This window comes from Argiope bruennichi, chromosome 7 (genome assembly GCF_947563725.1).
Source record: "Argiope bruennichi chromosome 7, qqArgBrue1.1, whole genome shotgun sequence".
In the NCBI taxonomy this organism is placed as follows: domain Eukaryota; kingdom Metazoa; phylum Arthropoda; class Arachnida; order Araneae; family Araneidae; genus Argiope; species Argiope bruennichi.
In genome coordinates this window covers 69,229,288-69,243,133 of record NC_079157.1, presented here as the reverse complement: position 1 = coordinate 69,243,133, position 13,846 = coordinate 69,229,288, and the positions used below count along the sequence as shown (strand labels likewise).

The following is a 13,846-nucleotide window of genomic DNA, read 5'->3' as shown; positions in this document are numbered from 1 at the left end:
GTGTGTTTTTTTTTTTTTTTTTTTTTTGCGACTTTCAATCATCTTTCTCGCGTTCTATATGTCCTTTCGCATGTTAAACTAAAGTTATTTTTAATTAGTCCATTTAGCGGATTTAAATGAATGCTATTTTGCATGCTGTCCCACCGTAACTTTAATGTATCAAATTTTAATCAAAATCCAATCTTGGAAAGTTGCATTTAAAAAACACACACACATTATTTGTTGATTCGTCCAATAGAAAATCTAAGATGGAATAGAATAAAATATTTCTCAATCGATTGGAACAAAGATTTGATACAAAACTGCAAAATACATACAAATATAATAAATTTCATTTAAAAATTGTGGTTTATTGTAATATAACTGATAATGACCAAAATTGTGTTGCGATCCTTTTATTTCACCCAAACTGGTCACAATGATTAAAAAACACTTTTGAGTAATAATTTGAATGGATGTTCAACAATAATGATAAACGTATTTTTTTTTTTTAAATTTAACTTTCTATTACCTTTAAAGATAATTAGTTCCCATTTCATTCTTTTATTGAATATTTGCTTCAAAAAATCTTATTGAACGGAAAAGAAACATCTGCTCATCTTTGGTGTTGAGTACTGCGGTTAGACTACACGCTGTTGGCTTTTATCAAGATTCACGCAAGTTGCACACTTTTTTCCTGTACGAATAATACATACGTATAAAAAAAAGGGAGAGAATGTCCACCGTCCTTTTACAAAGAGTTGGAGCGGAAAGCTCTGAAAGGCAACATGTTTGTATCGTTAGATTACTTTTCTGTTTGGGTAATTCGAAACTCTGATGGTAATCCCTCTGTGGACTGGGATGATCCCCGGCACTGATAAGGCTATGAACAAGATTTGTACGATATAGATTTTAAAGGCCGGTGTTAAACTATAAGCTCTGAAGGTTTTGTATGTAAAAGGAATTCCTGAAAAGTTATTCGCTCTACGAAGACTTATTACATGCATAGGATTCAATTTTATTGTAGTAGAAATCTGTAACAAAACAAATGGATACATTTAAAAAAACAAAAAAACGCTTTTGGTCTCAAAAATTTAATTTTTATTTATTTTTTTCTATTTTTAAGGAATCAGGTAAGCCGCAACAACAGGTACTGTCCAGAATTTCCTTACAAATATCCATCTTAAATCGATTTTCTTTTTTTCTAGTCATGGTATATTAAAATACTTTTAGAATTGAGAGCTGATTAAGAAAGGTGATTCATTTAGGTTATTAGATAAATTTAACCAAATTAGATTATTAGTTAATTAATAATTAAGTAACAAATCAAGACACATTATTTTGTGTGAAATAAGGAATTGAAACATTTAAGTTTGTCTTATTGAAAAAATTGTCAGAATTTGTCACCCTACATAACTTCATATAAATAATGAATTTAGTGGGGGTAAATACTTCCTATGGATCTAAAAAGGGTGAAATATATTGGCTAAATTAAAAATGAAAAATAAAAAAAGATAAAAGGGACAATTTAATCATTACATTTTATTTTACTTTCATAAGATAATCTGACATTTTGAAACAGCTGGGGAAAAATCACAATTTCCGACACAGATTTGAAAAAATACCTTGAGTTTAAGTAAAATGTTTTGGACTCTTTTACCCTTCTTTTCTTTTTAGTCACAAATAAAATAAAAACCCAGAAAAGGTTTAAAAAGATCCTTATGGGAAAATCTCTCATCATTTAGTTTCTATTAGAGAGCAATTGAAATTCAGTTTACTGCAATGGCGATATCTTTTTGAATCTTAGTAGTATTTGAATCTTAGTAGTATTGTAAATTTTTATATAATAGGTGCCCTATATATCTGACTTCAAAATTATGAAAGCAACAAATATTTTATGCTTTGCATATATGCATTAACAATAAATAAATAAATTTACAAATAATCATATTTCCTTGAATATTTAGCTTTGATTTTTGGATTTTACTTGCATCTCATTACATATCCCAACAGTTTCTTATTTAGTTCGAAATTCTTCATGTTATAAGTATAAAGCCCAAGGATTTTTTAAACCCTTATATCTCTCTGAATATACATGCTAGATTTACAAAAATACGTGCAAGTAGTGCAAATAATGTAATGACTGATGCAAGTTGAAAATTCATTGTTTTTTGTGAAACGGGGTGAACTTCAGTCAATTTCATCAATTTTTGGCCTGACTCCTATTTCTTCCCGATGTTGAATCTTCACTGTATAATGTGAATTCAATCACATTCTTTATACAGTCGAAATTCAACGGCAGTTCGTTCTATCTTTCTGGGAAGATTCAAAAAATGTACAAATCCGCTGGTGTCTGGATGCTTTTGCTCATATAGCTTAGATTCTTCTGTTTCTTAACCTTTTGCATATTTTCTGACATTTTGTAAAGTAATATTTAAATAGCAATTCTACAGTTGACAGGAAGTTGAATTGAAGCATTATTCGAGATTTTTTTCTGAATGCTTTTTCCGTTTCTAAATAACACAATGCAAAAGAATTAGGAAAAAGGAAGGTAAAAAAAAAGTTCTGTTTTTAGCGATTCGTCCCGAAAGCTATCGTTTTCAGCAGCCAACAATGGCAACTGGCGAAAACCGATTTTTATCGTCCCGTGAACAAACGGATTAGGAAGATATTTTCCGAAAGAAGTTCCTCTAATCCTCTGAGGGACTTTTTTCGCAGGCAGGATCATCCTTTTATCATCTGCCCATACGGCGGATGACATCTTTAGACACGGGCAGAACAACACTTTCAGCAGATGCAACGGTGATAGCCAACGAACTTTTTTTTTTATAACCAGAATGTTCTTTTTTGTTGTTGCGATGTATAATGTGAAACAACAATGATGTAAACAAAACAAGATAATTTAGACTGAGGATTAAAATTTTATTTTTTGAATCGAACTTGGATTGAATTTCAATGATGACAGGAGATATTTGCTTTTTTCCACCGCCATTTTTATGGAGTGGCGAGTTTTATTTTTTCTACGTTTCTTTTCTGAATTTTCGTTAACAAACACCATCTATATAACACTGTCTGAACTATAAATCTAATTATAGAACAAAAAAATTACTTTTTTAAATTCTTCAGTCTGATATACTTTTGAATTATCTATACATTTTTTTCAATCTTTTTTCAATTAATAAAACAAAAATGCAGCACAATTTTGTTGTGGGTTTTTTTTTTTCTGATGAAAAGTTAACTGAACAAGAAAGAACTTTTTTTTTCATTGCTTTCATAAATTTGTTAATACTGCATGCTTAAAGAAACGAAAAAAATTGATAGTAGCTAATTTCAAAATGAATGATAAAAACAATTTAAATTTTAGTGTGTACTTAATTAGGTTATGTGGTTTATTAAGTAGAACTTATCCATTTGATAGCTTAAAAAAATCTCTTCATGTCTGAGTATTGACCATCTAATTAAACTTTTTTATGTCCGATTTGCTACTAATTTACTAGCTAATACTAAATTACTTGCTACTAATTCCTCGTTGATACTCACATATCAAATAATTATGATTAATAGTATTCTAAGAGAAAGTGTTACTTTTGTCAAAAATATGAACAAGGTAAATCTAAATATTTTACATCTCCCTATATCTATATTTGGCATTATGCATTTCTCAAAAAATACAACGAGGTATACATGGGAAACCAATTTTATCACTAAAATTGCAACCGTATATCGAATTTGGACAAAAATCCATGAAAAGGTGAAATGTGGATGCGACCAGGAAAATAATAAGTGACAAACTAGTTAAACGAAATTTGCAATGTGTTCTTGCCATCAAAAAGGGTGCTTTTTATTAAATTTTAGATCTAATAAGTTATTAAGAAATTCCCCTTATGTACTCGAAGCTAAATTCTAAACGCCTCACATATTATTGAAATATACGTGAGAAGAGCCAATTCCGCTGATTGGATTATTTTCTTTAACAGCTATTACTGCTGCTTTTAAACTTATATTACCTTAAAATGTCGAATTTAAACCACTTACAAATATAAATAAAAAGCATTTATTAAAACATTGCTAAATCGGTGGATATTTACTAGGATAACAAAAATGCGCAACAGATTCAACAACTGCAATGGTTAAATCGAATTATTCATTCGAATTCCTGTTTGGCTCTAGTCATGCGAGTTCCTTCTTTTTCGGCTCTTTCAAAGCAGCCCTTAAATTTTAATCTCCAACGAGAGTCATCGAAGTAGAGTCGTGATCCATCAGATCTGTTCATTTCACACAGAACCATTCCACGATTGGGATCGAAAAACCAATATGCTACTCCAACTACTACAATCGAGTTATTCGCTTCTGTTATTCTCTCTCTCTCTCTCTCTCGACGAGAGAACTGAGATCCCCCACCAACATATTTCCCTCAGATGATCGGCGCAGTAAAAATTGAAAGCCATTGAGCATGCTTTTGAGCATTTTTTTCTTTGAAAGATATGACATAGTTGCTTAATTTTTAGTTTCCTGAATAAAATATGTGCCTGGGGAGTTTTAAGTATAGCTTTTAAATGAAACCTGTAACAAGATTTATTAAACAAGACTTTTTTTTTAATTTGAGCATTGCAATTTCAGTCGTGGTAGCGTTTAGTAATTAAGAATTAAGATGGCAGAATTTCTTACAAGACGTTTTGTTTTACAGATTTTTCAGCATTTGTTTACACAAATAATGAGTTTTAATAGAAAGATTTAATAATTTTCCTTAAAATACTTTAGATGGTTAATTTTTAATTGAACTTCCTGTTGTTTGTTAATTTGTTTCACAAGAAAGTTAATTTGTTTTATAAGAAAATGAAATATTCATTAACGATTATTCGCAGAATTGGATGAAGATTGAAAAAAAGTTTCAAAACTCAATTTTAAATACAGTTGATTGATTGAAATGTGATGAGAATGGGATTTTTAGCAACGAAGGCCGTTATTCCCTAATGTCAAAAAAGTGCATATAATAGATGTTGAAAAACTTCAGAGATTGGAGATACTGCGTATTTGGAACAAAACAAGATTATATGTTCAATATTGTTTTCAAGATTACAAACTTGAAAACAATAGGAAACAAGTGAGGATAATCGTGTAGATCAAATCTATTCAACAGAGCTGGAGTTATAATCAACCGGTTAAATGCAGTTATTTGTTCAAGTGGATGTATGGGTTGTTGCACATGATTTTATTTTCTTAATCCAATACTTCACATTTTAAGGCATGCGCAGTAATGCAGTTTTTACTTCAATCATTATCACGAACTTCCAACTTGGATCCGAGCTCCCAGAGGATTAATTCCCTCCCGCTTTTCTAGCATACTCGAATCTTTTGCATATGGATTTATGCTGACTAACTTTCCTATTCCCGAATGGAAGAGGAAAAAAAATCATGGGTTATTAAGGGGAGGGAGAGAAGTAGAGACAAATACTGTGCGTAAGAAAATTGTAGGGCGTACACGCGTTGCCAGGGAGCAGGGGGCATCTAATCTCTCTATTGACAAAGTTAATTCCTGCCCTCTGCGATGAATGGGGGTTTATTTTTTGAGTGCACGGAAGGGCGACGAAAGGCCGCCGGTGGGGAAGAGGGGTCATTCGATGACGAGGGGAGGGACTTAATGCGCGTCTTATTTCTCCGGTTACTGTTTTACACGTGACGCAACAGGGTGTGCGACGCATAATTACACGCCTGTACACAGAAGCGATACAAGCACCCCCTGATTGACAGGTCGCGTGCAAGGTGCGCGTTTAGATGAAGTGATGGATAGAGAACTGATTTTAATGTGTTCTGTGACACTGTGCCAGATTTGTAGCGGATTTGTTTCTTTACATTGGACATTTAATCTTTTGAACGATGGGCCTAGGGTCGTTGTGGAATATATTTGTGGTTTGTCCGAATTTGGGATTCAGTCTTTTAAGTACAGAAACCACTTTGTATTTCACTTATATTAATCCAGGGGCATTTTGTCCGGCTAGCATTCTGTAGTTATTTCCTACGATTATGTAAAAAGCCTACCTTGTTTTCTAAACATACTTGATCATATGCAAAATTTTAAACATCAACAATGCTCTACTTTATACCATATGGATGGTGCAGTATGACCAAGAATGGTCCTTGTGCCAAAAAACCCAAATCAATCAATGAATCAACAACCTACCTTGTTTTCCTCCCCTTTGTCTTTTTTTTTTTTTTTTTTTTGACAAATTGTCAATTTTTCCGAAAAAAAAAAACTCGTTTATTTTTTATAAATGTAGATTAAGTCATTTGTCTGCTACGTACTGTAATAACAGCAATTTGAATTTGAAAAAAAATCGGTTATTGCATGGAGTCTCAATGAAATTAGGAATAAGAAGGAACCAAAGCTCGAACAGCACGAGATTACAGCTTGTAATCTAAAAATGTAGTACGTAGAAAAGAGAATGGAAGAAAACAATTCCAAAGATGCGCAAAATATTAAATACTTGAAATAAATACAGATGCACATTTTTTGGACATTAAGATTTTCAATCAACTTTAACTCAGTTCAGACGAAGCTACTTTATTTCGCATGATATTTTTTTTTATCCCTTTCTCCTTTACTAGATGAGAGCAAAGAATACTTCAAATTTTACTCATTTGATAATTCAATTACTAAGCTTTTCCAGTCTTGCATTTACGTTCGAATGAATCCTTAAATATTAAGAGATTAAACAAAAAAATAGCCCCCTAGCAAATTTTGTTGATTCTATTATTTCTGTCATATCAGTAACAATTGAACTCTGTGTTTAACTCGCTCGTTCTTCTGCTTACTGTTCTGAGGTTTTTGGGAGAGAACTTGCCATCATCCTTTCCTGATAAATCAGAACGAAACTAGATGCCCTTGTGGCAGTCTTGACTTCAGAATCGGAGGATCACGAATTCGAAACTTGATTCTATTTAATATAAACTATATATGGACCAGATGCGCAGTTAATCCTTTGAGGACCAAAGTTTTCCTGGTGTGACACGAAAATACGAAAATTTGATACAGCCTCAGATGTCGTTTATGTCAACTGGCCTTATGACCAAATTGCGACGTGTGCCCCAAATTAACCCTCTTGTAGTTTCAGAATGGAATGTATAAATAAAATCGATTTCATTGACATTTCAGTAAAATAGTTCTTTTTGAAATTATTTCTTTGAATATATTTCCTGTAGTGGACGTACATGTTCGCTCTTTTCTTATTAATTTGTCTTTCCTCATAAAAATGGTAGAGAAAAGTAAGTCCACTTATGTTATCTTAGAAATGTTTTTATCACCTTGTGGAGAATGATCAATGAAATGCACTGGTCTTTAAAAGAAGATACACTGTTCTAACCATTTTTCAAAATAAACTTTAAAAAACTCAGTTTATATTAACATTAGCATCTTGATTTAATGAGTTGTAACCATTGCTCATATTTAGATTCTAATATAGAATTCGATATGATTAACTAATCAAATCTTTTCTGATTTGTTGTTTTTAACGCAAGAGAAAAATTTTAAGATTGATATCGTTTATGCAAATCGATTCAGTGGGTACTTTGAAACAACTTGTAATCAAACAAGTGGGAAACTCGAAACTGAAGCTTGCGGGAGAGGAGGGGGATGGAAATCTAAAATTACGCGTGACAGGGTGCACGTGCCATCATCGGGCGGCCCGTGCGAAATGTGTTGTTCAAAACGTTCGATGGCAAATTGACGGTGATAAGAAAAAAAGAAAGGTGACCTTGCTTCCAACGGACGGTAAGTTGAGACTGCGATTGAATTGTTTAAATGTGTCATCTAAGAGTTACCCCGCTTCAAAAATGTTTCGCTAATTTTTTTAAGAAAATAACTTGTGCAGTTCAACGCAGGTCAAACTGAAAATAAATAAACCTGTTAATATGAATTTTTTTATGTGTGGAGTGATGATGATGTCGCGTCCGCGTCACCACGGAAAGGGGGTGCCGTAGCTTCTGAGGGTAAAGGCCCCTGAGCACCCGAGGGCAGAAGTCTGACTTCTGGCTCATATGAAGATGAAACTCATACATTCGCTTGTAGAACCCCTTTTTACAGGGGGGCACATTCACACACCTCGCAGATGAAGAACAACCATGCCCGAACCGGGATTCGAACCCGGGACGCCCAAATCACGGGGAAGATGCGCTACCCCTATGCAAGGACGCCGCCTATATGTGGAGTAAATATACAATAAATGCTTTTATAAGGGAAACTCTAAGGGAGGCAAAATTTTGATGCCTATTTACCACTTTTTCATTTTATTATAACATGCGAACGAAAAAAATAGCATGTCCCCAGCTATTGCCCTGATGATGGTTCTAATCTATTTATGTTACTAGATACGCTTGTAATGCCAGCTAATGAAGCAAATGAATACTATTTTTAAATTCCATTCTATTTAAACAGTGTTCTAAAACCTTCCCCTCGATGTTTTTTGTAAGCCAGTGATTGGTAGCATATAACTCGTTCCTCGTCAGGCTTAATTCATATTATTTCATTCTAGTTTCTCTGTTTTGAATTGGTACGATGTTGTTTTCTTTAAATCTATTCATTTTTACTTTCTTATATACGTAGTATAGAGAAAGTTTAGTAATCGTCAAAAAAAAAATTGAACTCGAGATTTTGACGAATCTCCACGGTTAAGACCTCCTTGAGTTCGAAAAACACATTTCTGGAAAATGTCCGTCTGTCTGCCTGTGACAAAGATAACTGAAAAACACTTTGAGTTAGACGGTTGAAATCTGGTATACGGCCTTTAAGCAAAAATTGCGGATTTCTATCAATTTTTGAGTAAAATTTGTTAAAAAGTCCATCTGTCCGGCTGTTCGAATATAAATTAACACGATAATTACAGAACGAAAAGAGCTAGATAAATAATATTCGGCGCACAGATATGACATCTATAATCTAGACACCTTACGAATTTTGAGCCGAATCCAACAAGGGGTTGACTGGCTTTCAGTCTATACTTTCAGAAGCATGTAGAAGCGATAATTCAAAAAATATGCAGTGACTTAAAATTATCAAATTTAGTATTAGTTTTTTGTCATTACAAGTATAGTTTTGTGTCAAATTTTTGTTTCGATCGGTTGAGAAAAATGTTTCTAAAATCCAAATTCGATTTTCGGATACTAGTAACGCATGCTAGAGATTAATCGCCAAATAACTCGCCAAGGACGACACATAATGTTAAATTCACGTCTAAAGTTAATATTTCGTAAATATTATACGCCAGTGCAAAGTAAGATTTTTTGAGCATGACAAGTTTATTAAAAAGTATGCTGGAAAGTTTTGAGGAAACTATTCCCTCTGGTTTCTTTTGTAAACGCAGTGGTTATACTCATGCTTACTATGCATTTACGTTACATTAGTATATTTATAATTTAAAATGTCAGAAAATGCTTTATTTAAAGAGCCCCCATCTTCTCTCCCCATTAATGTCAATTTTATCGAATACTTTAAGCTGATACTAAAATATTTATTTAAATATTTTAAAAATACAGAAAATCTACTAAAAGAATTCATTGAACCAAATATTTCCACGAAGCGAAATAAACGTAAAATTTCGTTTAGATTAGCAGTTTTCCAACAAGACTTTCCTTCCTATTTGTCGACAAATGGAAGATTTTCAAATGACAAACGGTTTAAATGCACTTTTGAAAAAACCATCGGTTCAATAGTTGATATCTGAAAGAAAAAAAAAGTACCGTCTCTTTTTAAAAACTATCAATGAAGGGCTGGGAGTTCAAAAATCGAACGCGTCTTCCTATTTTGCGGAACAATGAATTTCCCTTCCCCGATCGTACCTAATGTTGGTGCCAAGAGACAAAAGTCCGCGACCCCTCGATTCAACGTTTAATCTTTTGATGGGATTAAATTCGATTCGGATAAAGGATTTCAAGTAGAGAATTTTAATGGTGCTCGACCCGTTGCCAGGGGAACTTGGCTACGGGGTTCTAACTTTTAAAAATGGGATGATGGGGATTAGGATAGTTTAGGGCAGGAATTAACAATTAGTGCCGGGGATTTTAGAAACTATTTATACCTCTAAAAAACGGTACGTTCCCGCGCTTCAAATCCGCTCGAAATTTTCAGTGATCCAAGAAATGATGTTTAAGTAATGATGGGAAACGGGGCGACTAGTTTGCTTTTTGATTCGAATTCGGAAATTAAAATAAAAAAGTTTTATCTAAATGAAATATTAAAATAAAATTTATGTAATTGATTTTACTATATAAATTTTGTAAAAGCTGGCATTTGCATGAAAAGTCAATCGAAATCTGCGCATGTTATGTAATTGCACAGTTTTATGTACTAATACTTTCAAACATTTTTTTTTTTTTTCCTTTTACCATTGAACAATGCCATTTCCCATTGAACAAGCGATGAGTATCATGTCATCAATGTGTCAAATTCGCTATCTGATTCGAATGCTTTACAGCAAAAATATATCTTGACATTACTGATAAATCGCCGCATTCTGGCTCTTATAAAACCCTTTTATTATTATTTCGCTATATGCAATTTTTTCGTCGGAAGAAAAATTTGTTTTAAAGTCAACAATTCTCAAGTCCCGAAAAAGTGCAGCGACGAATACACGAGTTACTTCAAAAAACATTAAATAAAAAGATTTTATCTATACTTATTCTTCTATAACAAAATAAATACAGTAATTGTTTTTAAGTGTAGTAGAAAGTGTAAATGAGTACCATTTCGGTTGATAATACTAACTCTGATTATTTTTTTTTTCTATAGGCTCGGAAAAAACAGAGTGAGCTAAGCCCGGACCGAGCTGGATCGGCGAGCAACTGAAGAAAAGGACTCTTCTCTATTTTTTAGTTAATGAAACCGGTGTGCGGTTGCTCCCATTCAGAATATGCGCACCCCATCATATAGTGACTTTCTATTCATTTGTTATTTGTTACATGACATTCTCACTATCGCATGAAAGCAGCAGTGTGACACGATGTTCAAGTCAGCCTGTGGATGGAGTACTTCTTTGAATCAACAGCTATTTTTGTTCTTAAATTTGTTGGGTGTCGAATCCTGCTACAAAGAATTTTTTGGAGTTGTAATGTATAGATCTTAAGTTTTTTGCAATTTTTATTTTCATTCAACGAATGATCATTGAAAAGCAATGCATTTCAGAATTTGAAAATTCTATTTTACAAGAGCTATACCTTCGTCTGGAAAGCAGACTTTTAATCAGAGATAAGGAAAGTATTTTAAAAGCATACAGTTGGTTAAGCATACAGCAATTTTAATAGTTTTAGCATGGCACAAATAAAAGATGCCTCGTTTTCATAAACAATCCAGAAATTGAAGAAAAATTTCCGAATTAGCTGCAGTGACACATCGTTTAAGTTCGCTGTATGCGATTGCACTTTATCACAACTGTATAAGATAATTTTTCTTTGTATATATAAAAAAAGAAGCTGCCCTACTTTTCTTTGTAGTAGGATTTGAAACTGTAAAACCAACCAATTTATGAAAATAAGATGCATGTATTTGTTTTTACATGTGTTTTTGTCGAATGCCCTCTTTTACCCATAATTCTGAAAAAGAAAATCATACTTCGCTTTTAATAATCTTTAACAAAGGATTTTAATTCTTTTATGTCAGTTTTTTCCTTGTTTATATTAGCTTTTAAATAATCAAGAGATACAATTATATGAAACCTCCTTTGAAGACCAATTTTCTTTGTAAATATTTTATATGTTAAACGAATATTATTGACAGAATTACGTAAACAAACAAACAAAAAAAAACCCCAAACAATTTTGTTTGTTTTTGTAAAAAAAAAAAAAAAATTATATGATAAATACCGAAATATAGTGATGATGGATTATAAATCGAATGCTGGATTCGATTTGCAGCTGTTAACCTAAATTCTTGGACAAATAATCTTTGTCCAAACAGTATTTTGGCATGTTTGTAGTGTTATTAATTGAATCTAACCACTAGCTAGTGGTTTAGTTAGAAGTTCGACACATTCTTTTCAGCAAATATCTTTCCTAGATATTAAGTTGTATATTTGAATCATTTAAAAGTTGTGGTAGTTTGAGTGGCCACACAAGTTTTTCATGCATTCTACGCTTCTACTTCTAGCGTAACTTGAACAAACCTTTTGAGTCATTATGAACAAGTCATCTTTGCCGTTTTAGTATTTTTTCCAAACTCTAAAATGGCATCTTATATACCAAGAATGTTTATAGTAAAAATGTTACTTGGTTAATTTTTTTAAATTTTAATCCAAAGTGAAATTATTTTATTCAATCGATTCGTTTACCTGAGATAAATTCTAAATATTTGTCGAAATATTGATATTATTTATTCTTATTTCTGAACGAATCCTATTTTCCCCTTTCTCTTTGTTGAGCAATTTTTAAGACGCGTCAACATTTTTCATTTTGCAATGAAAATTTTAGATCTAAAATATTTGAATTTTTAATTACTCCTTGGATGTACTGAAATAATTTTATTTATGTAGTCTGTTATTTTGTAACAGTATTGCTTGGTATTATTTCTGTATAAATAGTTGTTTCACTTCAGTTAAAAAAAATGAAGTTGGCAACATGCAGAAAACCATGAGCAACCGTATTACTGTGAACGATGCATTTTGCGTCTAGGATCTCTGCTTAAATCAGACAACAAAGGTTAATTTTCTTATTTTAAGAGAAAGAATACATTAAGATCATTCATAACAACTTAATTAGGTATAATAATTTTAATTTTCGGCCGATTATCAACTTCAATTATATTTGACAACAATACCCCTTGGAGAAAGGGCCCAGATCAAAATTCTAGGATCTCATTTATAAATAATCAAGAAAATGTTATAGAAGCGTTAGAATTAATTTTAAAATAATACATTTCTTCTTAGTATAACTAGATGGTGTCGTCTTCGTTTAATTGAATAGATTTTAAGCTGGCTTAGAACTCTGTTTTTTTCATGTGTGTTTCTGTACATATCTGTGGGATTTGAATGTTTTATGCAATATTATGCATCTTTATTGTAGATTCGTACTTTTTGAATCTTTCTTGTTATGTGAACTGTTCAAAGCTGGACACCAAACTGAAGATGCAGTGTCGTCTGGTACGATATGTTGTTCATGTGAATATTTCCTAGTCTAGAATACTGTGTACGGTTTTATGTCGAAAACTTTTTTTGTGCGTGTGTGTGCTATTGTACAGAAATCTTTTACTTATTAATAAAAGAAGGAAAATGATTTTGTGTTCTATATTGTCATTTTTTTATACATAGATCGTTTTTAACATCATTCTTCTGATTATACTCCTGTTAAACAATTTGATAATTCAACCAAATTTTGCATTTTTTATTTAACTCAAGTGTCCACTTTTTGATGTTCAAATACTAATTAAATATTCAATTAATTATAAATCCACCAAAATTTCGCTTTTTTTCTGAAGTAACTTCAAAGAAAATAATTCCAGTAGAAATGTTTTAAATCAACTTGAAACTCAAAATTTTAACATTTTAATGATAATTTAATTAAATTCGGCGCAGTTATTTCCAAACCAACTTCGAAGAAAATTATTTAAAAAAAAATTATATTGTCTTACAATTTTTATCTTTTTAATTACGCAATTTCATTTCTTCCTTTCAACAATTCTTCTTTCAGTTGTTAGTAATTTTTCAAAAAAAATTGAACGCAGACGATTTTGAAATGAAAATATTTATTGATACTTTTTTAAAGGGCATTAAGACTTAGAATTAAGAAGAAGGGAATTAAGACTTAGAAAGGGCAACATTAAGACTTAGAATTATGTTATCACTGTTTTTTTTTTCTTTCTTAATTTCTCTATTATTTTAATATGGTT

At 31.9% G+C, this 13,846-nt stretch overlaps 1 protein-coding gene across 4 annotated transcripts in view; it reads left to right on the top strand.

The window, feature by feature from the left end:
- The window catches only part of LOC129976117 (protein big brother-like), a 49,085-nt gene extending 35,852 nt beyond the window's left edge, over positions 1–13,233 (top strand). For all 4 annotated transcript variants that reach the window (XM_056089514.1, XM_056089511.1, XM_056089512.1 and 1 more), the window contains exon 6: positions 10,760–13,233. In XM_056089514.1, the coding sequence (XP_055945489.1) occupies positions 10,760–10,779 (20 nt within the window). In that variant the 3' untranslated portion in view covers positions 10,780–13,233. The remainder of the gene's footprint in view (positions 1–10,759) is intronic.
- Positions 13,234–13,846: the final 613 nt, after the last annotated feature.